This window comes from Pleurodeles waltl, chromosome 8, assembly GCF_031143425.1.
Source record: "Pleurodeles waltl isolate 20211129_DDA chromosome 8, aPleWal1.hap1.20221129, whole genome shotgun sequence".
NCBI classification, from domain to species: domain Eukaryota; kingdom Metazoa; phylum Chordata; class Amphibia; order Caudata; family Salamandridae; genus Pleurodeles; species Pleurodeles waltl.
Window position 1 is genome coordinate 448,474,162 of NC_090447.1, and position 26,047 is coordinate 448,500,208.

Sequence of the window (26,047 nt, forward strand, 5' to 3'; positions counted from 1 at the left end):
TTGCAGATCTTAACTATGAAGACTGCCTTCTGTTCACAATCATTTCTGTGTGCTGCATGATTGAACTGCAGGCACTGCCAGTGCAGTATCACTCCATACACCCCCTTATACCCCGATAAGTTGTGGCTGAGTACTAGTGCACCTTTTTGCCTAAAGTAATACTGCCCATCCCTCTACGGCATCCCATCACCCTACCACATTTTTCTCTCCACTACATCCCTCAAAAGAGGAGGAGAGACTTTATTGGCTGGATGCCTAAAGAGTCTTAAGTTTAGATGTTGAATGAACAAATTCGTATTGTGTCAATGATCAGCTGTTTGTGGCGTTTGCCAGTGCCATGAAGGGAAAGGCAGTTCAGAAGAAGACATTTTCAAGATGGATTGTCCTCTGTAAAAGGATCTGTTACATTCATGAAGCAGCCCCCAAAAGGCCTAAGGGCCTATTCCACCAGAGCCATGAATGCCATTCCGGCATTACTTGTGTTCGATATCTGTCAAGCCGTGATACGGGTGTCAGTGCACACATTTAGCAGGCACTACTCCCTTGACAGCCTGATCTGCTGAGTGGGTCATTTTATGGGTTTGGGCCTGCATGACTTTTTGGTTTGAGTCCACTCCTCAGACCCTCCATCTTTTGAGAGGTACTACTTGGGTAGCTATTCTAAAGGTGAGGAATCTACAGTTAGAAAAATCCATCAGAAGAACATGTTACTTATGTTTGGTATTGCTTTTTCTGGTAGATATTCTTGCTGTCCTCTCACGCCCTCCACACCCCCACCATTCATTGGAGTAGACTCTAGTTAATTTTCAGCACACTGACACCTGCAAATCGTTTAAAGGGGCATGGAAGGAGGACAATATAGAAACTGCTGTCAGCGTGCAGGGGTGGTGCTTATATGCAGCTCTGCTCCGTCACTTCCTGTGCAATGCAAGGTCATTATGGAACAACGGGGTGTAACCTAGCCATAGCTACTGCTTGAAAATCTGCATATCCAGCCTGACACATGGAAATATTCTAAAGGTGAGGAATCTGCGGTTAGATAGACAAGCCACTAAAAAGAGCTTTATTGAAGATAAGTTGTTCATCAGGCACTGAGCGGCATATGGTTATGCGCAAAGGATATTTCACCTTACAGTGGTGGATGGGTTATTAAGAACCAGCCCATTTAAAATGGCTTGTTGGTTCTAAATCATCTATTGTAGTGATCACAGCAAGGAATTTCCACAGCCAGGCATGATAATTGCATGATCATTCTGTATTCTCATTTTGTTTGCAGTTTGTAAGCTTCAGGTTTGGAACACTAAATCCATAATTTTATACTTTTAGACAACGTTTACGATTTTTCGAATTTTCTAACAAGCTCATTTTATCTTTAGATTGTGCTTCTTGATGAAGCAACTGCTGCAATTGACAACGAAACAGATGCATTGATTCAAGAAACGATCAAGAAAGCTTTTTGTGATTGCACTGTATTAGTCATTGCTCATCGTCTTGACACTATATTCAAATGTAATCGGATAATGGTCATGGAACATGGAGAGGTAAATATAAATAGCATAAACTTCTTGTTAAGGAATGCATCACTTGAACTATTACCTTATTCAGTAATAAAGACAGCTGCCTCATTTGATTATGAAGTCAGTCACTACTCGCAGTATAAAGTTGTGATTAAATATAGCTTCACTTACTTTTCTGATAGGTATAGGTACTTACTCTACCACTTTTTAAGTGGGTGGGGATCTGTGTGCAGGTTTTCTAGTATAGGGGGAACACAGCTGGGCGCAACAAAGCACAGCATATCAAAAGGAGGAACCATAAGGGAATGCTTGTAGAAGTAGGATAGAGATTATTGTTGTAAGGCTCAAAATCATCAGGGACCTTATCAATGACTGATGAGCTGTTCCTTGAACAGGTGAGTCTATCTACTTTCTTGTTTGCATTAGTGACAATGAGAGCTTGATAAGTAGTCATGCTTCTCTATATCCATCTGTACATAGAGTGAGAAGGGTTTTCTACAAATAATTTTAGCTTTCATTGATTTCACGTCCGCTGAAGTCATGAATACCTGTGTTGCGTTGGCCACCTGTTATCAAATGGCATTTAGGGCCAGATTTACAACAAACTGACGCAGCACGGTAGTGCGCATAAATCAGCAAAGACGCGCTGCACCAGTTTTGAAACACAGGGCTGTGCCATATTTACAAGAACGAGGCTCAGCCCTGCATTTCCTCCTGTGCCAGCACTAAATTAAGCTGCCAACACAGGCATCCTTGCACCATAGTGCAAGGGTGTCTGCGTTGAGGGGACTGATGTTTAGGTGCAGGAAAGTGTCCCTTCCTGCACGTAAACAATCTACAATGGCGATTTGGCACTTCTATGTGTGCTGCAGAACGCAACACACATAGAAGTACCAAAGCGTAATTTCTGAATGATTGTTTATGCGCAGGAAGGGTCACCTTCCTGCACATAAACAATCATCTATGGCATTTTGCTTCTTCTATGTGTGCTGCAGCAAAAAACGAGGAGGATTAAAAGTATTCCTCTTTGTTTTGCCATGTTAACGCCACCCCTGTGGTGGCATTAGTTTTTGGCGCTGCCACAGATTTACAATTTCTTGTAAATCTGGGGCAGTGTCAAAGCAATGGGTGTTGCGATAGAACGCACACTGCAACAACAGTTGCACGCCCCTCTGATGCAGAAAACTGCATAGGACGGCCCCATATTTACAAGGAGGCATAAAGCCACAAAAAGTGGTGTCACACCTCCTTGTAAATATGGAGAAGTGGTAAGCGCCACCGGAGCGTCGCAAAAAGTGATGCTCCGGTGGCGATAGGGCCTTGTAAATCTGATTCTTAGTATCACAGACATATTAGTGGTTATTTGCTCCATGGCTTGAGAGAAGGTCCATGAGAGGCCCCATATACTGTCTGAGGGTGACAGATGTGTGGAAGGTTTTCTAGGATACTTTCTGTAGTTCATTGTTGATCGCTGAGATCTAGAGGCTTATTTACAAGCCCTTTGCACCTCTGGTGCATCACTTTTTCCCATATAAAAAGTGACGCACTGGTGGTGCAAGGGACTTGTAAATAAGCCCCCTAGTGGTCCTTCTATACAAGTTCTGTGGTCAGTCGAGTGAGGAGGAGGAAAACCACTGAAATAGGCATGCGAGAATCCAATCTTTGCCCAGGTTAGATTACAGGTTTATATTTGGCTGTGTCAAAGATTCTCAGAGGTTCTGCCCTACCAGGAGGCAGCCATCGCTGTTGTCCACGATGAGACTGTGTCATTCAGGTCTTGAATGGTTACTGTCTCGGTGATGCAAGTTGATGTAAACTGATAGTGGAGCAAGAGATAATTGTTGATGTGGTTCGAGTGCGGTGGAGTATGTTGCTTCAGTTATTACCATAAAATATCTTGGCAATGAGAATGAGTTTCTTTGTACCTCTACTGGAACAATTGGCCTGATGGTGTCCGAAACCGACCAGAAAATATAGCAGAAAATTTAACATAATACACAGTATGCCACATGCGCAACAGTATATCACGACTTCATTAACAGTCCACATTTACAAATAATACAGGTGAGGGAGCGTAGCTCTTATACTCAAAATTAACATGAAATGTTTATGAACTAATGCATAATAATGTCGCATAGAAAATTTATTAATGTGTTTTTGCTAAACGTGCGCTTGAAATGTGCCCACGGGGAGTGGCTGCCAATGTATACAATGACTAATGAAATTGACCAATAATAAAGTAATAAGATGATAATGTATGATTTTACACTAATATTAAGAATTATATGTTACGGTTTGCTAATAAATCATTAGGCTCTAGTTAGCATGAGTCGAGGCCTAGCTGCCCTGTTTCGTATTAAATGTGTTTTTCTAACGTGCAGTGTGCTGACTTGCTGAAGGACATGAACTCGTATTTTTCCAAAGCTAGAGGATGTATATTACCGTAGTGAATCCGTTCCCATGAAATTCAACTTGCTCAGAGAAACATTTTTGCTGAACACAACAGTGTAGACTAGTTACAGGTACAAGGTCGCCTAAACCAGTACAGGCAATGGACCTACTGACTGAAGATACAAGAGGACCACAAGAGTATGAAATCATACCGGACGTTCTATCCGCTGGAGACGTCAATCACAAGAACCAATAAACTATGTGAGAACTGTTATGGGGTGACAATTTTGATAAAATCACTGGAAACCCATTGGATGTAGATAGTGGGGTATCCAATAAGAAATTAGGGGACTGTACAACAGAGAAGGGATAAAAACCTTTGACACGAGGAGCCATTAGGAGATGCCATTTCGAACGATTGCTATGACCCAGACACTTTGTCACTCTGCATAGAGACTTTGCTGTTTGGTTCTTCAAACCTTCCTCGCCCTTATCTTGCCCGTTCTATACTTCTCCTCCTTATGAGGTAAGTGTTCCTTCTTACCCATCTTGCTGAATTCCCTGTCTGATGGCGAATCATCTGATGTCCTGAGGACGAAGATCGACCCTGTATGCTGACCCATTACGGAGCGTAACTATATGATGATGAAATTGTAATTGTCTGTTTGCCTTTCCTTTCTAGGTACCAACTGCTTCTTTTGACAGAGACCTTAGTTAGATGTTTTCCAAATTAGTGTTACTAAATTGTTTTGCATGAAGCCCAACATGCCAATGCTGATTCGAGGTTAGTTAAGGGGTTCACTAAACTGACGCAAATAGACAAATGACTGAATCAATGCTTTGTTGGATAATGCTCTAATGATACTCTGCTAAGGTGAATCCATGTTGACGTCGTGCTATGTTCTAATGTTCATGATCTTTGCTTTGATGAAATCTTATTTGAGTTGCCATATTATGACTATGCTGATGTGTCTTATGGTTTTGAGACTAATAAACTTACAAGTAGAATTGTAATCAATAGGGAATAAATATCACAAAGTTGTACTAAACTGGTGTGGTTATTCATGACTGAAAGGTCATGGTGGTTTCCGAGTCTTATTAATGACGTTATTGACTTCTTGATTGACATGTTGATTAGCTGTCTCGTCCTACGGTGTCTTCAATCAGGGTCAAAAGATTCATTGGCCTATAACGAGTCCCAGAGTGAATAAATTAACTAGATTGGGACGCGTTATCACAGGAATAGCATTTCTTACATAAGCAACACATGCTATTCAATGGCAGTGTAGGCTTTGGAATTCGTCTCTTTTCATCGAAGTATAGCACAGTCCACAGCCCAGAAGTTTTTTCATAAATATGGATAGAGTTTAGTGTGTTGACCGTCAGTCTGATGTCTTGGTTCTGTTCAGTGCTGAAGTCATGAAATACGAGGTTGTCATTCATGTAACAAAGAAGTCCTACTTTGCTCTTGGCATCTCTTTTGTGTCTAACAGCCCAATTTGGGCACATTAATATTTGTTAGCATTCTGTCATTTTGCTATGTTCTCCCAATGTGTAACGTCTTTGATTTTCTGTTCTAGCACATAGTGGTAATTAATTCTGATGGTCCTAGGACCATTAGTGTTAATTGCAGTTGCTAACCACTATTGTCCTGGGTTCACCTGGGACCCTAAACTTGATTATTCCTCGTTTAGCACTTGGCTCGCAGGGTAGCAAGGCACAGGCGTTCAATGCTTCCTCAAAGAGGTGATATGGGCTAGACACTAAGGGGGAGATTTACAAACGTTTTGAGCTGGGTTAGCGTCACAAATTAACAAGTACAAAATCTTTTTTTCCTGATTTACTTTCAGTTTTGCGCTGGAAAGTACCCTAAAAGTAATGGAAAGCAGCGCGAATCACTACTCTACGTTACTTAGTGCAGAGGGTGCGTTATATGGGTGGTACATGCACGTTCCTATGCAACTAGCCATACCTTTTGACACAAAACCATATTTACAAACAATAGTAGACAGGGTTTTGCACCAAAAGTTGTCATTTGAAAGTAGGCATTAAAAGGAGAAATGTTTTCATTTCTCCTTTCTTTTTCGACTTTGCATGCATGCTGCACTGTGCAGCACGCATTTAAAGTAGGAACATTTTTAAAGTATGTCTAAGCATAGTATTTTGTACTGGAAGGGTAGCCTCCCAGTACAAAATCTATACTAGACTCATGCACACAGACTTGCACTATGGCGCACAGGTGTGTGTGTGGCGCACAGCAGATGAAATCAGCGCCGGGACTAGATAGAGGGGAGGAGAATGCCATATCTTTGTAGATATTGCACTTGCTTGCTCCCTCCCTGTCACACAGCATTTTTCATTGCTGCGTTGCGCTGAGTGCCTCCATTACAAGCAAGATTGTTTTTGTGCAGTAAGGAATATCTTCCTGCACAAAAATGATCTTGAAAGCATTTTCCCTTTTTTATGTGTGATGCAGAATGCATCATACATAGAAAAAGGAAGTATCAAGGAGATATTCAAATATTTATCTTCGTTACACCTGGTAGGCACACCATTTTGACTCATTTCGAGGTTTATAATTCTGTGTAAATCTGAAAATGTGCCGAAATCCATTGGTGGATTTGTGGGAACACCCATACTCCACTGATGCAATGCCTTCTTGTTGCAAGGTATAGCAAGTCAGCGATATGCGCTGCCTTGCGTCACTTTGGATTTACTAAACCACGCAGAGCCACGCAAGGTGGTTTTGCTTGGCTTAGTAAATCCCACTAAATGACTTGCGTGGCCTTGCATAACTTGCATCACACAAGGTGTAGGAAAGCACCCTTTTTGGCATGGTTAGCCCTCACTTTTTGCCTGGTAACGGATGTAATTTAGACTGAAAGTGCACTGGGTTCCTGCTAAATAGGTCACCCATGCTAGATCTCTTTCCCTAAACTGCACAATTGTTTCTCCCAATTGGCACAACCTTTAGCACTCTCTGTAAGTCCCTAGTAAATAGTACCCCTGATACCTAGGGCCTGGGCTACTAAATAAGGTCCATAAGGCATACATCACAAATTGTGCCTCCCTCGGGGACCTCTCACCAAATGCACACAGTGCTGCCATTGCAGGCTGCGTGTCTTGGTGCAGACATAAGTGAAGACACGACCTGTCACACCTTTCCATGTCCCAGGCCCCTCTACCTCTTCATGGGATATTTGTAAGTAACCCCTACAAAAGGCCTACAGTACTAAGGCAGGGTACAATATATCACATGGAGGACATATCTGCAGGAGCACCTATGCCCCTGCTATGTCTTTCTTGATTCTTAGACATAGTAAGTGGACAGGGAAGCCATGTTAAGTACACATACTTGACACTGGTCAATATGAGTTCCCCAGCTACATGATGGTTTCCCTGAGCATAGGGATGTTTGGTGTCAAAAATCTCATATTAATGAACCCTCACTGATTCCAGTGATGGGTTTATTAATATATGCACACCGAGGGCACTTTAGAGGTGCCCCCTGAAAACCTAACCAATTCCTAGTTTATTGACTGACTTGTCTGAACCAGCACAACCATCCTAAACATATTCCTGACCTCCTGAGGTGAGGGCCAGTGCTCTTGGAGGACAGGCACAAAGCCTCCTCTGGAAAGAAATGTTATCACCTTTTCCAAGCAGGATGGACATTCCACGGTGGGAAGCTTCAAAGGACCAGCCACCTTTGTTATCCTACCCAGATCTCTCCAGATGGCGAAGACCACCCCCCTTTCCTGAGCCCACTTCTTGACAGCAAGATAGGCAGGAAAATTAGTAAGATTAGGAGGTGTGCCCACATCATGCAAGTCCCGCCCCCTATACAGGACCAACTGATGTGGACACCACTTTTCAAATTCATCCATCTTGTTTTGGATGGAATTTGTATTCTAGGGTCAGGGTTATGCCCACTTCCAAGCAGATGTGGTCATACAGAGGGTGTGGTCACCCTAAACGAAAAAGCAAAGGAATTAGGCCCTCATCATGGCATTGGCGGTAAGTGATAAAGTGGCGGAAATACTGCCAACAGGCCGGCGGTAATTACTGCCAAATTATGACCATGGCGGTGAGAACTCCCATAGACAGCCAATGTACCACACCATCCGCCAGGGCGTTAACACCACGCCCACCGGCGGTCGCCATCAACAGCCAGGCGGAAGACAAAGTACCGCCAATCATATCACAACACAGTACACCAGCACAATTTCCAGGGCGGAACCAACGCCATCAAAAGCTAGGCAGAAACAGAACACAGAAGACGAAAGACTCACCTACAGAGACACAGAGAAGACCAACGCTGCTATTGAACCGGAACTGCAAGTCTTCCCAATGCTCTTCCAAGCCATGCTCCTCCTGGAACACCAACGCCGACGAAGACGACGACGGTCAGTACAGCCACCTAGCACGGAAGGAAGGGGGGAGGAAAACAAGGGTGACACACACATACAACACGCACAAGACACACCATCCACACACACACCATATACACAACCAGCTGCAGATGAAAAACAGTGGCACACGGCAGAATGGCCACAGGGCACAGTCCAAGGTGCAACTTGTCTCCTGACATCATCTGCACAGAACTCTGCAGGGGCATCATTTTGCAAGTGGGCAGGCACCTCAGGGGGATGGGGGTTGGGGGGCACCTCAGCCGAAGTCAGAAACTTGCCCACTGGTTCTGGAGGGGGCTACATGCCCATTTCTCTTAGCTGTGGAGTGCAACGTCACATTTTCTCAGGTGGGTGACTTGCCCACTGCTTCTGGAGAGGGCTCCATGTCCATTTCTCTGTGCCGGGGAGTGCAAGTTCACATTCTCTCAGGTGGGTGACTTGCCCACTGGTTCTGAAGGGGGCTCCATACCCATTTTTCTGTGCTGGGGAGTGCAAGGTCACAGTCTCTCAGATGGGTGACTTGCCCACTGGTTCTGGAGGGGGCTCCATGCCCATTTCTCGGTGCTGGGGAGTGCAAGGTCACAGTCTTTCAGGAGGGTGACTTTCCCACTGGTTCTGGAGGGGGCTCCTTGTACAACAGTCCCTGGAGGGTGGCCTACATGCCCTCTGCTGGAGGTGAGGGCTGCACTGTCTCACCAGGTGAAGGTGCAGCCTCTGCAGGAGGAGTGGGCTGCACTGCCTCAGTTGGAGGTGAGGGCTCCGTGACCACTGGTGGGGATGATGTCATCCTGCCAGCCTCTGCTGAAGGTGAGGGCTGCACTGTGTCAGCGGGTGAAGGTGCCTTCTGGGCAGCCTCTGCTGGAGGTGAGGGCTGCACCATCTCAGCTGGAGGTGAGGGCTCTGTGACCACTGGTGGTGGTGGCATCCTGCCAGCTTATGCTGGATTCGAGGGCTTCTTCCCCTTCATGGCAGAAGTCGAGGGATCTTCCCCTTCATAGCAGGAGATGCAGCCTCCTTCCTCTTCATGGCAGGAGTCGAGGGCTTCTACCCCTTCATGGCAGGAGTCGAGGGCTTCTTCCCCTTCATGGCAGGAGGTGCGGCCTCCTTCCCCTTCATGGCAGGAGTCGAGGGCTTCTTCTCCTTCATTGCAGTGGGTGTGGGATCCTTACCCTTCCTGGCTGGTGGACTGGTATCCATCACTGTCTTGCCTCCTGGGGTAGGAGGTACCTCCACTGTCCGCGTGCACTGTTTGGCTGAGGTGCTGGGCTGGGTCGTTGGGACCCTGCTCTTATGGGTAGGACGGGGGAGGGGGTGGGAAGAGGTCATGTTGGGCAAGGAAAAGCTTTTTAGGGACAGTGGGGCGGGAAGAAGGAGGAGAGATGGGAGTGGAGGTTGAGGGAGTGGTTGATGGAGGAGTACGTCTGCTGACTTGGGTGCAGGTGCATGGGGAGTGTGCTGTTGTGAGGTGGATGGCTATTGGATGTCTGAGTGCGTGCGTTTGTGACCTTTAGGAGGGGGGACAGAGAGGGTTGGAGAGGACACATGGGACACATGCATGGATGTTGTGGAGGTGTCTGCTAGTGAGGTATGTGTGCTGCTTGGTGTGGTGATGCTGGTGGTGGATGTTGAAGCAGTGCATGCAGGTGTGAGTGTGGACAAAACTGTGAGGGAGGTGGAGGAGGAGGAGAAAGTGGAGACAGTGGAGGCAGTGGATGTGGTTGTGTCTGCAACTGTCTGGTGTTTGTGCAAGTGCTTGTCGGCTGAAGTGTGGTGCCTGTGTTTGACTGTGCCACTCTTGTGTGTTGTCTTGTGTGCATGCTCATCTATATGTGTGCATGGGATGGGTTGGGGTTGAGGAGACTGGGAGTGGGAAGTGGTAGTTAGAGGGGGAACAGTAGAGACAGGGACAATGGCTGCCATCAAAGAGAAGGCCAGAGCCTGAATCGATCTCTCTTGGGCCACCAATCAACCGGGGATGCCCTCCAGGTATGCATTGTATTGCTGCATCTGGGATGCCAGCCCCTGGATGGCATTCACAATGGTTGACTGCCCTACAGAGATGGATCTCAGGATGCCAATAGCCTCCTCACTCAGGGCAGCAGGGCTGACTGGGGCAGGGCCTGAGGTGCCTGGGGTGAAGGAGATGCCCACCCTCCTGGGTCAGTGGGCACGGGCAACTCGCTGAGGGGCTACTGGGAGGGCGGTGCTGATACGGGGGTGGCGGCTGTACCTGTAGCTGGGTTGGTCACAGAGTAGCTTCCATCGGAGGGGGTATCTGAGTCAGTGTTGTCATCTCCTGTCTCCGCCATGGTGCTCCCCTCGCCCTCCGTCCCACTGGTTCCTTTGGCATCGGTGGACTCTTCCTCTTGGGTCCTGTGGGATGCAGCTCCCTCTATCGTTGGTGCCCCTGCTCCTCCACCAGGTGATGCTAATGCACACATGGACAGGATGACAGAAGAAAAAAGTGGGGTAGAGAGAAAGGGAGCACTAGGTCAATTACTGCACCAACACCACAGAAGGCATACACAGTATCATCACACACAGAGATCAGGATTTAGCACTATGCATTGCACTGCCAAACAATTGGCTATATGCCATAGCAAGATGAGGGCCAACCACCGCCAACTGCACCCCTCCTGGGACCCACTAAGCCCCGTCTGACATGGAATGCAACCTAGCTAGGTTACCTTGTTTACCCTTTCAACCATTACCCTGGAGCTGGATCACGCTGCAATGTCTGGCCTGGCATTAGGGGGCACCCACTAACTGACACCCACCACCCGGATCCCATGCACCTACAAATTATTGTTGTAACAGCCACTGTACTCACCCCTTTGTGGCTGCTGTGATGTCCTCAAGCACCCATCTAGCTCTGGGTAGGCCACCACCAGTATGCAGGTCATCAGGGGTGTCAGGTTTCGACGGGCACCCCTTCCTCGTTGGGAGGCTATCCCCAGCTGGGCCTCCGCGGTCTTCCATGCCCAGCGTCTCAGGTCCCCTCACCATTTCCTACAGTGGGTGCTCCGCCTGCCATAGATCCCCAGGGTCCGCACGTCCTTGGCGATGGCACGCCATAATCCCTTCTTTTGATGGGCGCTGACCTGCAGAGGCGATACAGACGGGAGGACACCATTACACATACAATCCAGCCTGTCACCCATATGGCCCACCAATCCCGTTTCCTTCACCATTGCCACACACATGTACACCACCACATGACATCCCCCCCACCGATGACACGATGCTTGCACACACATCTCCGTGCATCCTTCCCACATGCTTCGTGCCCAAGATATACTCACCTGTTGGTCTGGAGGCCCATACAGCAGGGCATACTGGGGTAGGACCCCATCTACCAATCGCTCCAACTCCTCCGAAGTGAAGGCAGGGGCCCTTTTCCCAGTCACACGGGCCATGATAGGTTCCAGATGCAGGCCACAGCAGCACACGCAATGTAGGTGTTCTCCTGTTGAAGGTCAGGAAAGAAGTGAGGAATCAGATAGGAAATGGCGGTCACGTCCACGGTGGTGTACACCATCACCGCCAGAGTAGATCCCCATTGGCCACTGTACTCTAGAGATCCCCATGTTATCCAATAAGGCATTGCACGGCCTTCTGCCACGCCGCCCAAAGTCGGCAGAGTTACCTCACTTCTGCCTGTCCCTGCATACAGGACAGGCAGTCGCCATGTCATGTGATGAACAACGATCAGATTAACCTTTACTGCGTCACTGCCTAGATTTGCACATACCTTGCCATTCCCACTGTCCGATCACAAAAATGCAACATGTACACTGAGGTTGTGGTTCCAATGTTCATAATTATGACAGACTGCTCACTCTTGGGTCCCTTATATACCTACCGCTGCGGATGAGTGGGAGGAGAAGATGAACCCTTGTGGACTTGGCTACACTGGAGGACAGGCTCATTATACTGACATAGACTGGACAGGGCTACAATCACAGAGCTGTGTGCCCAATTGGAGCCTGACCTGATATCAGCTATCTGTCATCCCACTGGGATCCCCCCTCTTGTGCAAGTTTTATCAGTGCTCCATTTCCTGGTAACTGGCTCTTTCCAAGTGACAGTGGGCTTGGCAGGTGGAATGTCACAGCCAATATTTTCAATTGTGTTGGCAAGGGTCTTGTCTGCCCTGGTGAAACACATGTGCAGCTACATTGCTTTCCCCCAGGTGGAAGACTTGGCCACAGTGAAGGCAGGATTCTATGCAATGGGCCATATCCCCAATATTATTGTGGCGATTGACGGTACACATATTGCGTTAGTCTCCACCCCTCCCCTGCCAGAATGAACAGGGGTTCAGGAATCGTAAGAGCTTGCACTCACTGAATTTGCAAATGGTGTTCCTGGTGGACCAGTACATTTCCCACGTCACTGCCAAGTATTGTGGTTCGGTGCATGACACCTTCGTCCTGAGGAATAGCAGCATCCCAAATGTGATGGCCCTACAGAGGCACAGGGTCTGGCTAATAGGTGAGCCAGAGCCCCAACTCACTGTATGTCAGTGTATGCCTTCAGGTGTTCTCCCCATAGGATTGTGTAAGAATAAATGTTATTTCTTAGCACTTGCAGGTGACTCTGGCTACCCAAACCTATTGTGGCTGCTGACCCCTGTGAGGAATGCCAGGACAGGGGCTGAGGACCGTTATAATGAGGCACATGGGCAAACCAGAAGAATAATCGAGCGGACCTTCGGCCTCCTGAAAGCCAGGTTCAGGTGCCTCCTTCTGACAGGTGGATCCCTGTGCTACTCACCCGGAAAGGTCTGCCAGATAGTAGTGGCATGCTGCATGTTGCACAACCTGGCCCTCAGACGACATGTGCCTTTTCTGCAGGAGGAGGGGACTGCAGATGACCCTGTGGGAGCGGTGAACCCTGAGGACAATGAGGATGAGGAGGCAGAGGATGAGGATGAGGACAACAGAACATCAGTTTTACGACAATACTTCCAATGACACAGAGGTGAGACAGTGAAACTGACCATTACTCTGACTATTGATTTATCTGTGTGGCTGCAGCATGATGGCATTCACTTCCTTTGCATTTAAACTTACTGTCACCTATGGCTTCTCATTTTCCAGATGTTGGTGATATGACAATAATGTCCTGATGTGATCACTGCAGACTGTTACAGGTCATTATTTGTATGCTATCACAGTGTTCAGATCATTTGCACTCGATTTGACTGTTCCCACAAATGCATATTTAAAAAACATGAAACTGTTACTCAAATTGTGTTCAAGGGTGTTTATTGTAGTGCTATAAAATTGAGGGTAAAGTTCAATGGAATGGGGTGATGGTGGGGGAAATTCCAGGGTATTGTTCTAGTCTGTTTGTAGCACAGGTCCAGTGTCCAAGGGGCCATAGGAAGAGGAGCAAAGGCAGTTCAAAGTGGACAAGGTGACAGGATGGGAGACAAGGGGGACAATCAGGAGAGTCTGATTTCCTGGTGCTTGTCATGGTCTTGGCAAGTGTCTCTGGCTTCTGTCTGGTTCGCAGGGAACATTTGTGGGGTGTTTCACCTTCTGCAGGGGGAGGGGCGCTGATGGCCTGTGGGTCCTGTGGCGGGGCCTCCCGTCCACTAGCTGCAGCGGATGTGGTGTGCTGGTCAATAGACTGGCTAGTGGTAGGGGCCCGCTGCTGTGCAGTCCATTCGCTCATGATTTTGGCCATGTCTGCCAGCACCCCTGCTATGGAGATCATGGTGGTGTTGAAGGTCGGCAAGTCCTCCCTAATCTCCTGATGTTGTTCCTCCTGCAGACGCTTGTTCTCCTGCATGTTGTTCAGGATCTGGCCCATCGTGTCCTAGGATTGTTGGTAGGCACCCAGGACCTTAGTGAGTGCTTCCTGGAGAGTCAGTTCCCTGTGCCTGTCCTCCTCCTGGCGAACGGCAGTCCTCCAAGTGTCCCTGTTGCCCTGTGCTCCTTTTCCCTGAACGGTGTGCCCACTGCCACTGATCCAAGGTCCCTGATTGTCTTGGGTATGAGGTGTGGACTGGGGTCCCTGTACAGGTGGGCACACTGCTGATTGACTTGTCCTGGGGACAGACGTGTGGGGATGCTGGCTGGGTGCTGTGGTGTTGTTAACTGATGGGGGAGGCTCTGTGGTGGACTGTGTGTGGGCTGGGGTGACCGACTGACCAGTGGTCCCTGATGGGCCAGGTTGTTGATCCAGATCCTGAAGTCCAGAATTACTGTCACCAATGGGGGCATCTTCTGTTGGAGGACTGGATAGTCGTGGCGCCTACTCTCCACTGAGATAGGCTGGGGCACCTGTGGGGATGTAAGTGATGTATTTTGCTTCATGCCTGTGACATATTGTACATCCCTATCTTCCCCTCTATCATTACTGTTGCCCTGCCACCTTTGTTTGTGTATGGTGGTGTATTGTGTGCTTGTTAGTTCTCCATGCTGTGCATGCTTTGGTGATGGGTGTCAATGCAGGGTTGGGAGGGCTGTCCATGCATTGCTACAGCATGCAGGGCTTGGCATTGGGGTTAGTCATATGTGTAGGTGCAGTGTGTGGGATGGAGTGGAGTGATGGGAGTGAGGGTGAGGGTGTGAGATGGCATGCAGGTATGGGGGGTGATAAGTGGTAAATGTTGAATTACCAGTGTCCAGTCTTCCGGCTACTCCACTGAGTCCCTCTGGATGCAGTAAGGCCAAGACTTGCTCCTCCCATGCTGTGAACTGTAGGGGAGGAGGTGGGGGTCCACCGCCAGTCCTCTGTATGGCGAGCTGGTGCCTTGCTGCCACGGAACGTACCTTCCCCCATAGGTCGTTCCACCTCTTCCTGATGTCATCCCTTGTTCTTGGATGCTGTCCCACAGCGTTCACCCTGTCTACGATTCTCCGCCATAGCTCCATCTTCCTTTCAATTGATGCTCCAAACAGCTGTGGCTTTACCCTGACTATTTCCTCCACCATGACCCGCAACTCCTCATCTGTGAAACGAGGGTGCCTTTGTGGAGCCATGGGTGTTGTGTGGTGTGTGTGTATGTGTGTGGGTGTTGGGTAGTGTGATTGGGTGTGCGTAGTGGTGTGCATGAGGCATATATGGGTGTGTGTGTAGTTGTCGCAGTGGTTTTGATGTCTGTCTGTTGGCAATGATTTGTATTCATAAAGGGTTGTGGGTAATGTGGGTGTGTGTTTTATAGTGGTGTGAGTGGGTGGGTGTGATGTGTGTATGGGTGTCAGGTGTGTGTTTTTTTAATTGGCGAATGTTGTGTAGTTTAGTATTTGGGTGTTCATTCTGAGTGCTGCGGTGTTTACCGACAATGGTTTACCGCCGTTGAATGTCCGCCATGGTGATTCGTGGGTCATGATGTGGTGAGCGTTGTTCTGTTGGCGTAACAGTATGGGTGTTGATACCGACAGTTTACACTGACCTTTGGGCTGGCGGATTTGTGTATGTGGCTGTATTCCGTCGGTTTGGTGTGTGTGTGTCATAATATGCCAAATGGATATTTGCCACTGCGGCAGTATGTTGGCAGCCGTCAGCGTGGCGGTAAGCGGTTTTACCACCAATGTCGAAATGACCACCTTAGTCTTTTGTGAGTGGTGCATGTACCTTCCTAAACCACTTCTTAGCGTTCTTTCAATCCATCCTTAACTATCCCAAACCCCTCAAATTTAGTAGTTAATATTCCCCATTTTCCAGCCGTTCCTCGTCCCTCGTACTGTTACTACTAAATGTAAGGATATGTGTGCAAAGATCTCAACAGTCAGGACTGTAATCTTCACACAGAAAAGATAGGAGGGGTGGAGACTTCCGCATGTAGGGTTATGAATCACACATTGTAGTACTTGCTACAAAATGCACTTTATGAACAGGCCCCTGAATCTCCAGCACAGGATTCAGTACCAAGGTCTACAGTACCAGAAATGCATTCTGTGGAATGCTCCTCTGTGAAGGGCTCTTTTGGTTGATTAGAATCCATCCCAGACGTGTTGGACCTAGAAGGGTCTATTAGATTGTGTTTTTATTTTGGATTACTTCCATATTATTTCTTCCTGTCCAGCTACTGCTGGGTGGCTTTTGGGGATAGTAAAATAAATCTATCTCTTTTTCAGTGATAATTTTCAACTGGAACAACAGCATGTTACATTAGCCTTGCTCATAAAGTTACTTTTGACTATATCAAAGGATATGTGTTGTTACTGACCTGTTTGGATGTAGTTGAGACTACACTTTCGCATTCTTGGGCAACCCCATGACTCGTATTGTGTTGTTGGGAGAGCCACACCTTGAATCCTTAGTACTGTATTAAAGGAACTTTAGGGCATATTTACAAGAAACTGGTGCATCAGCTCTGATGCACCAGTTTCCTTGGGTCACCCTGTGCCCCCCTAATGACACCATGTAGCGCTGTATTTACAATACAGTGCACCATGGTGGTCGTTAGCACAGCTGCTTCTGAATTTCTGGCACAGTTGTGGCTCTTTGCGGGACTAGGGTCAAAACTTTCAATGTTAGTCCAGCAATGCTAGGGGGCCCCATTGAAAACAGCATAGCGTCACTTAAACGCCTGCCCTTAGCAAACGTAAAAAAATGATGCTAGAATGACCCAGTGAAATCTTGTAGGTTTCAGTGCGCCATTCTTGCGGGCTTCCTAAAAGGGGAACGCCTCCCTTGCAGACATTACATCTGGCGCATGTATAATGTGGCGCAAGGGTTTACAAACTGGCACAATGGTCCCATTGTGCCAGTTTTAAATATGGTGCAGGGTGGAGGGCTGTTCTGCGCCACCGTAGCATTAAAAGAAAATGACACTACGGCAGGGCAAGGGGCTTGTAAATGAGCTCCTGTATATGTTCCACAACCTATGACAAAATGGAGCATCTAAGGTGATTGTTAAAAAACTGGGTATTTTTCATGCTGCAGCAGTGATGATCATTTAATTATATAACAGAAAAAGTTGCTGCTGCTCCTGCCCGCAAGCCTTTTGATGTGAAAATAGGTTTTGTGATATCTGCAGATGCAAGCTCTTACAGAGTAGGGGTGGTGCTATTTTAGGAGACAGATTTAAGGCGATGAAATGTGGCATATACATCAATGAAACTGACTGATGCAGAGCAGTGGTGTTCAGTTATCAAATGACATGAGCCATATGGTGGCAGATTATTAAGATATATGAGATGTAGTGTGGGCCATGCAGTGTTTAGGCAGCATGTTTAGAGGAGACCTTTCAAAGATAGTTGCTGATAACAAGCTTCTATTTCATGTGTTGAAATCAGAGTTACAACATTCTTGACAGCTAGAATAGTGTATCCCATCTTAAGGTTACAAAAATATAAGTTGTTGGTAGAGCATATGCCACGAAAGGGTCTTCTTTATCACTAAGACAAACCGTTGGCAGAAACAATAGTTTAAGGCATTCAGCATCATGAGCTATCAGATGGTAATGTGGTGGCTACTTAGAGAGATGCTGTCCAGTACGGTGCAGGTGTAGGAGGGCAGTATCCAATGAATAAATCAATAATAGTGAGCAAAACAGTAGGCTCTCTTAGTAGTACCACAAAATATATTATATCATAATTCAAAAGATATATATGTGCTCAGTGCTCAGGTAATCACATGGTGAATATAAATTAAACTGTAAGAAGTGTGCATAAAGAAAAATGACAATGGAACATCTCAGTAGTCTTTCTAGTAAGTACAGTTCTTTGACTACCAGTAATGTAACAACTTAAACATTAAGCGTCATATTTACAAGAAAGTGGCACACTTTTCCTGCGTCCCCTAAAGCAGGCATTAAAAATTACACTAGAAATGGCACAATAGAATCTTGTAGATTTCATTGCGCCATTATAAAAGACCCTCTAACCAGGGAACGCCCACTTTGCATACATCATGCATATATTATGCATGATGTGGCGCAAAGGGTTTAGAAGGTGGCACAAACCTAGTTTGCGTCACCTTGTAAATATGGCACTATGGTAGTGGTCCATTAGCATCACATTTGCGGCAACATTTTTGGTGTGAAGGGTCGCAAGGGCCTTGTAAATCTGGCCCTAAGTGGCATATTTAAAAGCCCCTAGCGCCTCTTTGCGCCACACTAGCGTCACTTTTTTTAAGCTAATGTGGCCCAACACGGGCAACATCCCCGTGCCATATTTACAAAGTGGTGCAATGCATACATTGTAACCCTTTGCGCTTCATTATGCCTGCACCAGGCATAATGTATGCAAAGCGGGCATTTCCCCGTTAGGGGGACCAAAAAATAGCACAAAGACATCTAAGAGATTTCTTTGTGTCATTTTTTTCTGCACTCTTAACACCTGCTCAGAGCAGGCATTAAAAGCATTGAAAGGAGGCACACCATTGATTACAATGGGCCTCAATGAGCTTTGCAGGATCAGCATCAACATTTTTTTTTTTTATAAATAATTTTTTATTGGTTTTGCAATAAAATAAAACAGTTATACACACAAATAACAAGGCGCCAATGGGCACCAAACGGTGGTCAATCCCAATGTCCCAGACAACACCTTGAACGAGTAGATTGTGCATCTCTATGTTGGTGTGTCTCGCAAGTGCCTCGCCCCACTCAAGAGGGGGGGGAGGAATATATTCGGGCTCTCCCTCTCGTTGTGTCAGTCAGCATTGTAGGGGGTTAAGTTGTTATGTCCTCCCACTTCCCCCAGATCTTGTTATATTTATTTGGGCACCCTCTAGCCTCACATACGAGTTTTTCACACTGAGCACACCAGTCCACCCCCTGTCTCCATTTGGTCAAGGCTGGTGCCTTATTGGCTTTCCAGTCCGTCATAATGTCCCTTTTGGCCACTAGGCACGCCACCCCTAGAAAGGTTAGTTCTGCTCTACGTAGTCCCGATTCTCCCATGACCCCCAGTAGGAATGTCAATGGTGTCAGCTCCATGTCCACTCGCAGGGCCGCTGAGATCTCCCGCAAGATCATCTCCCAATAGGTTTTAATAGTCGAACATGTCCATACCATGTGGAAGAAATCAGTGTCTGGACTCATACAACGGGGGCAGTCAGCTGTGGATCGGAGCCCCGCCCTGTGCATTTTGGAGGGTGTAAGGTAGGCCGCATAGATAGTAAGTCTGTATTAGTCGGAGACGAGTCGTCATTGTCAGGGTGTGGGGAGCTGCCAATGCCTCAATCCAGTCCACCTCTTCCACAGGGCCCACCCATCCCTCCCATTTCCGACGAAGTCCCTCCAGGGAACAGGCAGTGGTGGTGATTAGTGTGCGGTATATCTGGGAAACGCCTCCCCTACCCAGATTACCCATCAGTGCCCTCTTCTCCATAGGGCTGCTTTCGGGTATGTTGTCCCCTGTCTGGACCTGCGCCAGTAGGGCGTGGCGAACCTGGAGATACTTGTGGAATTGCGTCTTATTTAATTAAAAGGTTTCTTGGAGGCCTTCGAAGGAACGCATGTGCGCGCCCTCCCATACATCACCCAGTGTAGAGAACCTATGTTATCCCATTTCTGGAATCCCTCCAGACCCTATACATCTCTTAAGTACGTCCCGTGCCACAGTGGGGTCTGCTGGGTAAGGCGCCCCCACCATCCTGATATCTTTTGGGCCGTCCGCCATCCCTGCAGTACCACCCCTGTCACCCCTGGGACCCCACGTGTGATCGGGCCGCCATACAGGGCGTCAAAGATCTTAGGTTAACTCAGCATCTGGAGTTCCAGCTGGTACGCCGGGTCTGTCCATCCCCCCCAATCCATTCATTGATCACGAGTAAATGCATCGGCAGGTGGTAGTAATGGATATTGGACATTCCCAGACCCCCTTCATAGACGTCTCTCTGGCAGGTTTTAAGCGCCAGCCGGGGACGGGTGCCACTCCATAGAAACTGGCGCGCTAGCGAGTCCATTTCTCGAAACCATCTCATGGGGATAGGGTGTGGGAAGTTTTGGAGGAGATAGAGAAGAATGGGAAGGACCATCATCTTATAGAGTGCGATTCTTCCAAGTAGTTTAAGGGGGAGATCCTTCCACCGTTGGAGATCATTTTTGATTCTTCTGGTTAATGGTGTGATGTTGAGCTCCCATGTTAATTCAGGGAGCGTTGAGACATGTACCCCCAGGTATTTAAAGCTATTCCTCCGCACTGGTATGTTTTGTTGCCAGTCCATACAGTCTCTAGAGTGATGGAGGGGAACCAACAGGGATTAATTGGGATTTAGGGTGAGTCCTGAGGCCTCCGAGAAGATGTCTAGAATTTGTAAAATGCGGGGGCCACTCTTGGCCGGGTTAGAGATTTATAGTAAGACATCGTCCGCGTATAATGCCACACGGTCTTCCAGGCAAACAGGCCAAGACCAGCCCTCTATCAGAGGGTCCCCTCGTAGTAATTTCGCCAGGGGTTCTATTATTAGTGCAAAGATCAGGGGGGATAGCGGGAAACCCTGTTGAGTGCCACGGCCAATAGGGAATGCATTTGAGATTACTCCGTTTACTTGGACATGGGCCGTTGGATCAGAGTAGAGTAATCCCACCAGACCCCGGAACTTGGGTTCAAATCCGTTTTTTTTAGTACGTGTTCAAGGTAGGACCAATCCACTGTGTCAAAGGCTTTCTCAAAGTCAAGTAAGAGCAGCAGCAGAGGGGTGTGTGACAGGGTTTTGCGGTGTGCTAGGGCTAGATGTAATCGCCTAATGCAGTGCCTAGTGCTACGGGTAGGCATGAAGCCGCATTGGTCAGGGTGTACCAGGGTGGGCATTGCCTCTTTTAGTCTAGTGGCAAGGATTGAGGCTAGCACCTTGATCTCAGTGTTGAGGAGAGAAATAGGCCGGTATGCCGAGCAGTTTTGCGACGGGGGTTGGGTCTTCGGGATCACTACAATTGTAGCTAGATCAATCCCAGAAGGGAAGTGACCCTTCTGCTCAGCTTCCTCATACATCTCAAGTAAGTGTGGAGCCAAAATGTCACTACATTTCATGTACATCTCCGCTGGGAACCCATCTGGCCCTGGGGTCTTGCCCGATGCCAGGCTGGAAATCGCATTAGTTACTTCTGTGAGGCTAATTGCCTCGTCCATCCTGGCCTTAGTCGCCTGGGAAACTCTGGTGAGAGTTATGTCGTTCAGGAGGGGGGATTCCTTTTCAATAGTTGGCCGAGGGTGTTCTGCGTACAGGCGTGCATAGTAGGAAGCGAAGCTCTGTACGATCTCGATGGGTGTTTTGGAAAGGGTACCCGAGTCGTCTCTAATTTCAGGAATGATTCTATTAACTAAAGGGCGGGTAGCCAACCAATGCAGGAGCTTCCCGTTTTTGTCTCCCCAACCATATATTCGGGCGGACGATGCCCTCCACATATGTTTCTCTGACTCTAGTACTAACTGTTTGATTTCGTCTCGGACCCTGGTGAGCTGCCTCAATGCGGAGGGTTCGGATAAAGTCGTTTGTTGGCGCTCCATTTTTAACGCTTCGGCCTCCAACTCAGACACTCGTAAGTCGCAAGCGCGCTCGCGCGCGCGTAGGAGGCACTTAGCATGTCCTCTTAGGGTGGCCTTGCAGGCAGCCCATAGTGTACCCGAGGACTGGACCGTTCCCACGTTCAGTTCAAAATATTGCGCAAGATGATCCCTGATTTCAAGGGTATAATCGCTATCCTGCAGGAACCAAGCATTCAGACGCCACACCGGGTGCCTGGTGAGGTCCACTCCGCCCAGCCGGACTCGCACAGGTGCGTGATCCGACACCCCTCGAGGCAGTATCTCTGCCCCTGTGACGCCGGTGAAGTCCAGGGCCGGCATAAATACTAAATCAATTCTAGAGTGCGTCCGGTGGGCGGCCGATGTGTGTGTATATTGACGTTCCGTGGGGTGCCAGGTTCTCCACACTTCACATAGGCCAAGGCTATCAGCCCAGCCTTTAAGGCTTGTGGCTCGGGTGGACCTGCCCGCGGTGACATTCTCAGATACATCTAATCCGGGATCCAGAACAGCATTGAAATCCCCTCCTACTAACGTGGTTCCCTGGGGGAGTCCCGCTACTACCTGGCGAAGTGAGAGTAAAAAGGCGTCAAATCCCGCTGGGGGGGCATACACGCATACAAGATTCAGTGGTGAGCCGCGAAGTAACCCTGAGACAACTACAAATCTGCCTTGCGGGTCAGACATCGTAGATGTGATCACCATGGGTAGTGAGCGGTGGAGCAGGATAGCCACCCCCTGGAGCCTCTGGAGAAGCCTGCATGGTAAATCCTATCAAATCCTCCTCGTGCAAGCATAGGGCATTTAGTTCCCAGAAGGTGGGTTTCTTGCAGTAGGGCCACAGAGGGGGAATACCTACGGAGAGTGTTAATTACTGCGGATCTTTTGATCTTGTCTAACAGTCTGTTCACATTCCAGGAGATGATTTGTGTCAATGAAGACCAGGCGTGGGCTGCGTGGGAGTCTTACATTGTCGGGTGCCCGTCAATGGACGAAGGAATGACCAGTTAAAACTTAACAGTGCAATACTAATGTCGTAAGGGACAATTGTCAAAATATAACTATCTAACCCCAACTCAACCTTCTTCCCCCCAAACCGCCCCCCACCCCATACTCCCACCCAGGAAGCATCTGTCGCCCTAACACTCAACCAGAACAAAACAGCCAAAAGGGCTGTCATAGGAGTGGAGTGGTGGACCCCTCAATTCAGTCGGATCACTTACAACTATTCGCAAGAAGTCAGGCCATACTTGGTAGGTCTTAGGGAGAGCCCAGGTCACCGGTGTAGTCCCTCAAGGGCCTCTTCAGGACGAACCGGACTCTCCGGCCCTTCCCACGCGCCCGCGTGAGAGCTCTGTGTAACATGTCAGCCAAGCACCGGGGATTGGCTCAGGCGGCCGTCGTCTCCAGTCCGCGTCTGGATCTGCCTCTCTGGAGACTCAACGGGCAACCCCTCCCTTCGTGAGCCGGGGTCTCCAGCTGCCTTCCCGTCCATGGGAGTGTCCAGGTCTCTTTGTCTTCCTTTCTGAGATCTAGAGCGTTTGCGGCTCCTCCGGGGGCCCCCAACGGGGGGGGGATCCTCACAGGAGGGCTCCCCCCTCCGTAGGCCGTGGATCTTTTTCGAGTCCCGATGCCCTCCTCAGTTAGCCAGTCCAATGCCTCCTCCGGGGATTCGAAGAAATGCGCCTTGCCCGCCATAATGACTTTAAGTCGCGCAGGGAAGAGGAGCATGTACGAAAGTTGCATAGCCGTAAGTTTTTGTTTAACCTGCTCATATGAGCGGCGGCGGGTCTGGACTTCCCGGGTGTAGTCTGGGAATACTAAGATTTTGTGGTTTTCCCATTGAAGATTTTCGGAACGCCTTGCTTCTTTGAGGATATTGTAACGATCCCTGAAGTTGAGAATGCGTGCAATCATCGGGCGTTTTGGGCCGCCCGGTGGGGGGCGCGAGGCAAGGGCCCTGTGGGCACGTTCCACTGCAAACCAGGGTGAAAGAGTTTGGTCTGGCATCCAAGTCTTGATCCACTGCTCCAAGAATTCAGTGGCTTTATCTTCCTCCGAACCCTCCGGGAATCCAACAAAGCGCAAGTTGTTACGTCTCGATCGGTTTTCTGCATCTTCCGCACGGCGGTGCAGCTCGGATGTTCGGGTCTGCAGCTGGGCCACTTTGGTTCTAAGGCCAGCTAGTTCGTCCTCGTTCTGGGAGACCCGGCCTTCCACTTCAGTGATTCGGTTCACGGCGTTTCTGAGGTCTTACCTGATGAGGCCCATGTCCTCACGCACTTCCCCGATTTTAGTCTCTACGGCTGACTGCGATGATTGAATTGCCTGGAGGATGGCGCTCACTCCGTCTAGCGCTGGGCCTCCAGTGGTTGTCTCTCCTTCTTCCATGGGGCCTGCTGGCTTTGTAAATTGATCAATCTTTTGTTGGGAGGGTGGGGGTTGTTTGTTCGCTCTGTCCTTCCCCATTTTGTCTCAGGAGGATGAGGGTGGCTTATTCGACTTCTGCAGCCATCTCATTTAAGTTCTACACCCTAGGCGCACTCACAGGGGGGAGTCTCAGAGGAGGACCATCAGCGGGGTCTCATCGGGGCACATCGGTGATCGCTGTCTCGGTCTCTTCCCCGGGCTTTGGCAGCCACTGATCTACCTTGTTCTGTTGTGCCGTTAAGTGGCTGGTTATTCCCGCTTCAGGTCCTGTCTCGTGTCTCCGGGAAGACACAGAGCGCTTTGTCCCTCTGGTGGCTTCAGAACATCTTCGACAGTTCCCTATCAGCGGGGTGGGCTGGTGCGCGTTTTCAGCGCTGTGGCCGTGGGATGGGAACGGGGTTCAGGGGAGTCTCTTTCCATCAATCAGGATTAAAGATCAAAGATCACGGGGCGCAGTCTTGTCGCCCGGTCTGTTGTTTCATTTGGGCCCTTCTTGCACTATTTTGGGGGGCCGGGTCTCTCTTTTCCCCCCTTTCTCTTTCTTCCGGGAGGGAGCTGCTTCATTTTTCGGGCGTTTAGTCCCGAGGTCAGAGGGCCGCCCGCTTCACCCCGGTCGCCTGGAGTCAGCGGCCGGGAGCGTGGTTGTTCTGCTCAGCCGCGCCTTGTTTGGCTCAGATGAGGGAGCCTTCTCCCTCCTACAGCTCACCTCTTTTTCGGCTTCTTTCCAGCCCTCCGCGTACCAGTATCACAGGGCTCGGGTCGCCGGGAGGGATCCTCAGAGCCGGCCGCGCCGTTCTTCTGCTTGAGGGGGGGGCCAGGTCACGGAGCCTGGTCCAAGTGCTTCCCGCGCTGCTTGCGGCACGTCTGTCCAAGGCGCCTCAAAATTCAGACGCTAGTCCCCTGACTACCGCCATGGTGCGCCGTATTTTAAATGCGGCACACACATGGTGGCGTTAGGGTGGTGCTGAGGGGCACAAGAAATGTGGTGCTGCACTGTGTGCAGCACTACTTTTCTTAAATATGGCCCTAAATTATTTTTTGTATAACACTTCATACCAGGAGTCTGGCAGTTCTGATCTTCGTAACGGATGGGTGTCATGTTATTACCCAATGGACTGAGTTTACTGGCCTCGGAAGGATGCAAGGTAGATTTAGCCGTAGTAGAATTCAGGCCAAGATTTAAGAGGGCCTACCACCATTCTAACAATACATTAGCGTCAATTTTGAACTCTAATGTGGGATTAGAGGGCCAAAAATGCTGCGCTATATTTACAAAGTGGCTCAATTCATGCATTGTGCCACTTTGTAATCCTTTGCGCTACATTATGGCTGCGCCAGACATAATGTATGCAAAGGGTGCATTCCCCTGTTAGGGGAGCCGAAGAAATCAGAGAGATTTCTTTGCGTCATGTTTTTGGGCACTTTTCACGCCTGCTATGAGCAGGCATTAAAAGGAGGCTCCCGTTGGTTACAGAGGGCCTCTGGGTGCCTTATAGGATTAGCATCTACATTTTTTATGCTAATCCTGCAAAGCGCCGAACTAGTGTCAAAAATTCTATGGTGTGCTGTATATTAAATACAACGCACACATGGTGGTGTTAGGGGGACGCTAAGGGGTGCAAGAAAAGTGGCGCTGCACTAGGTGCAGCGACACTTTTCATAAATATGCCCCTAAGAGTCCTTTCCAGTTGTCGGAAGCATCAGTGGCGTTTCAACCCAAATAAATGAACATGTCATCATTAGGGAAAGGATGGTTTTAATTAAGAGAGAGCATGGATTGTGAAAAAGAGAAAAAGTGGACATCAAAGTTAACACAGATTTTTATTTATTTTTATAAGAGAGGAGGGACTCAATCGGTCAA

The 26,047-nt window shown here is 48.6% G+C and overlaps 1 protein-coding gene across 1 annotated transcript in view; it reads left to right on the plus strand.

Moving 5' to 3' along the window:
• LOC138249528 (ATP-binding cassette sub-family C member 5-like) overlaps positions 1-26,047 on the plus strand; it is a 2,567,733-nt gene that overhangs the window by 2,497,524 nt on the left and 44,162 nt on the right. The window contains exon 27 of the mRNA XM_069203478.1: positions 1,377-1,541. Coding sequence (XP_069059579.1) covers positions 1,377-1,541 — 165 coding nt within the window. The remainder of the gene's footprint in view (positions 1-1,376; positions 1,542-26,047) is intronic.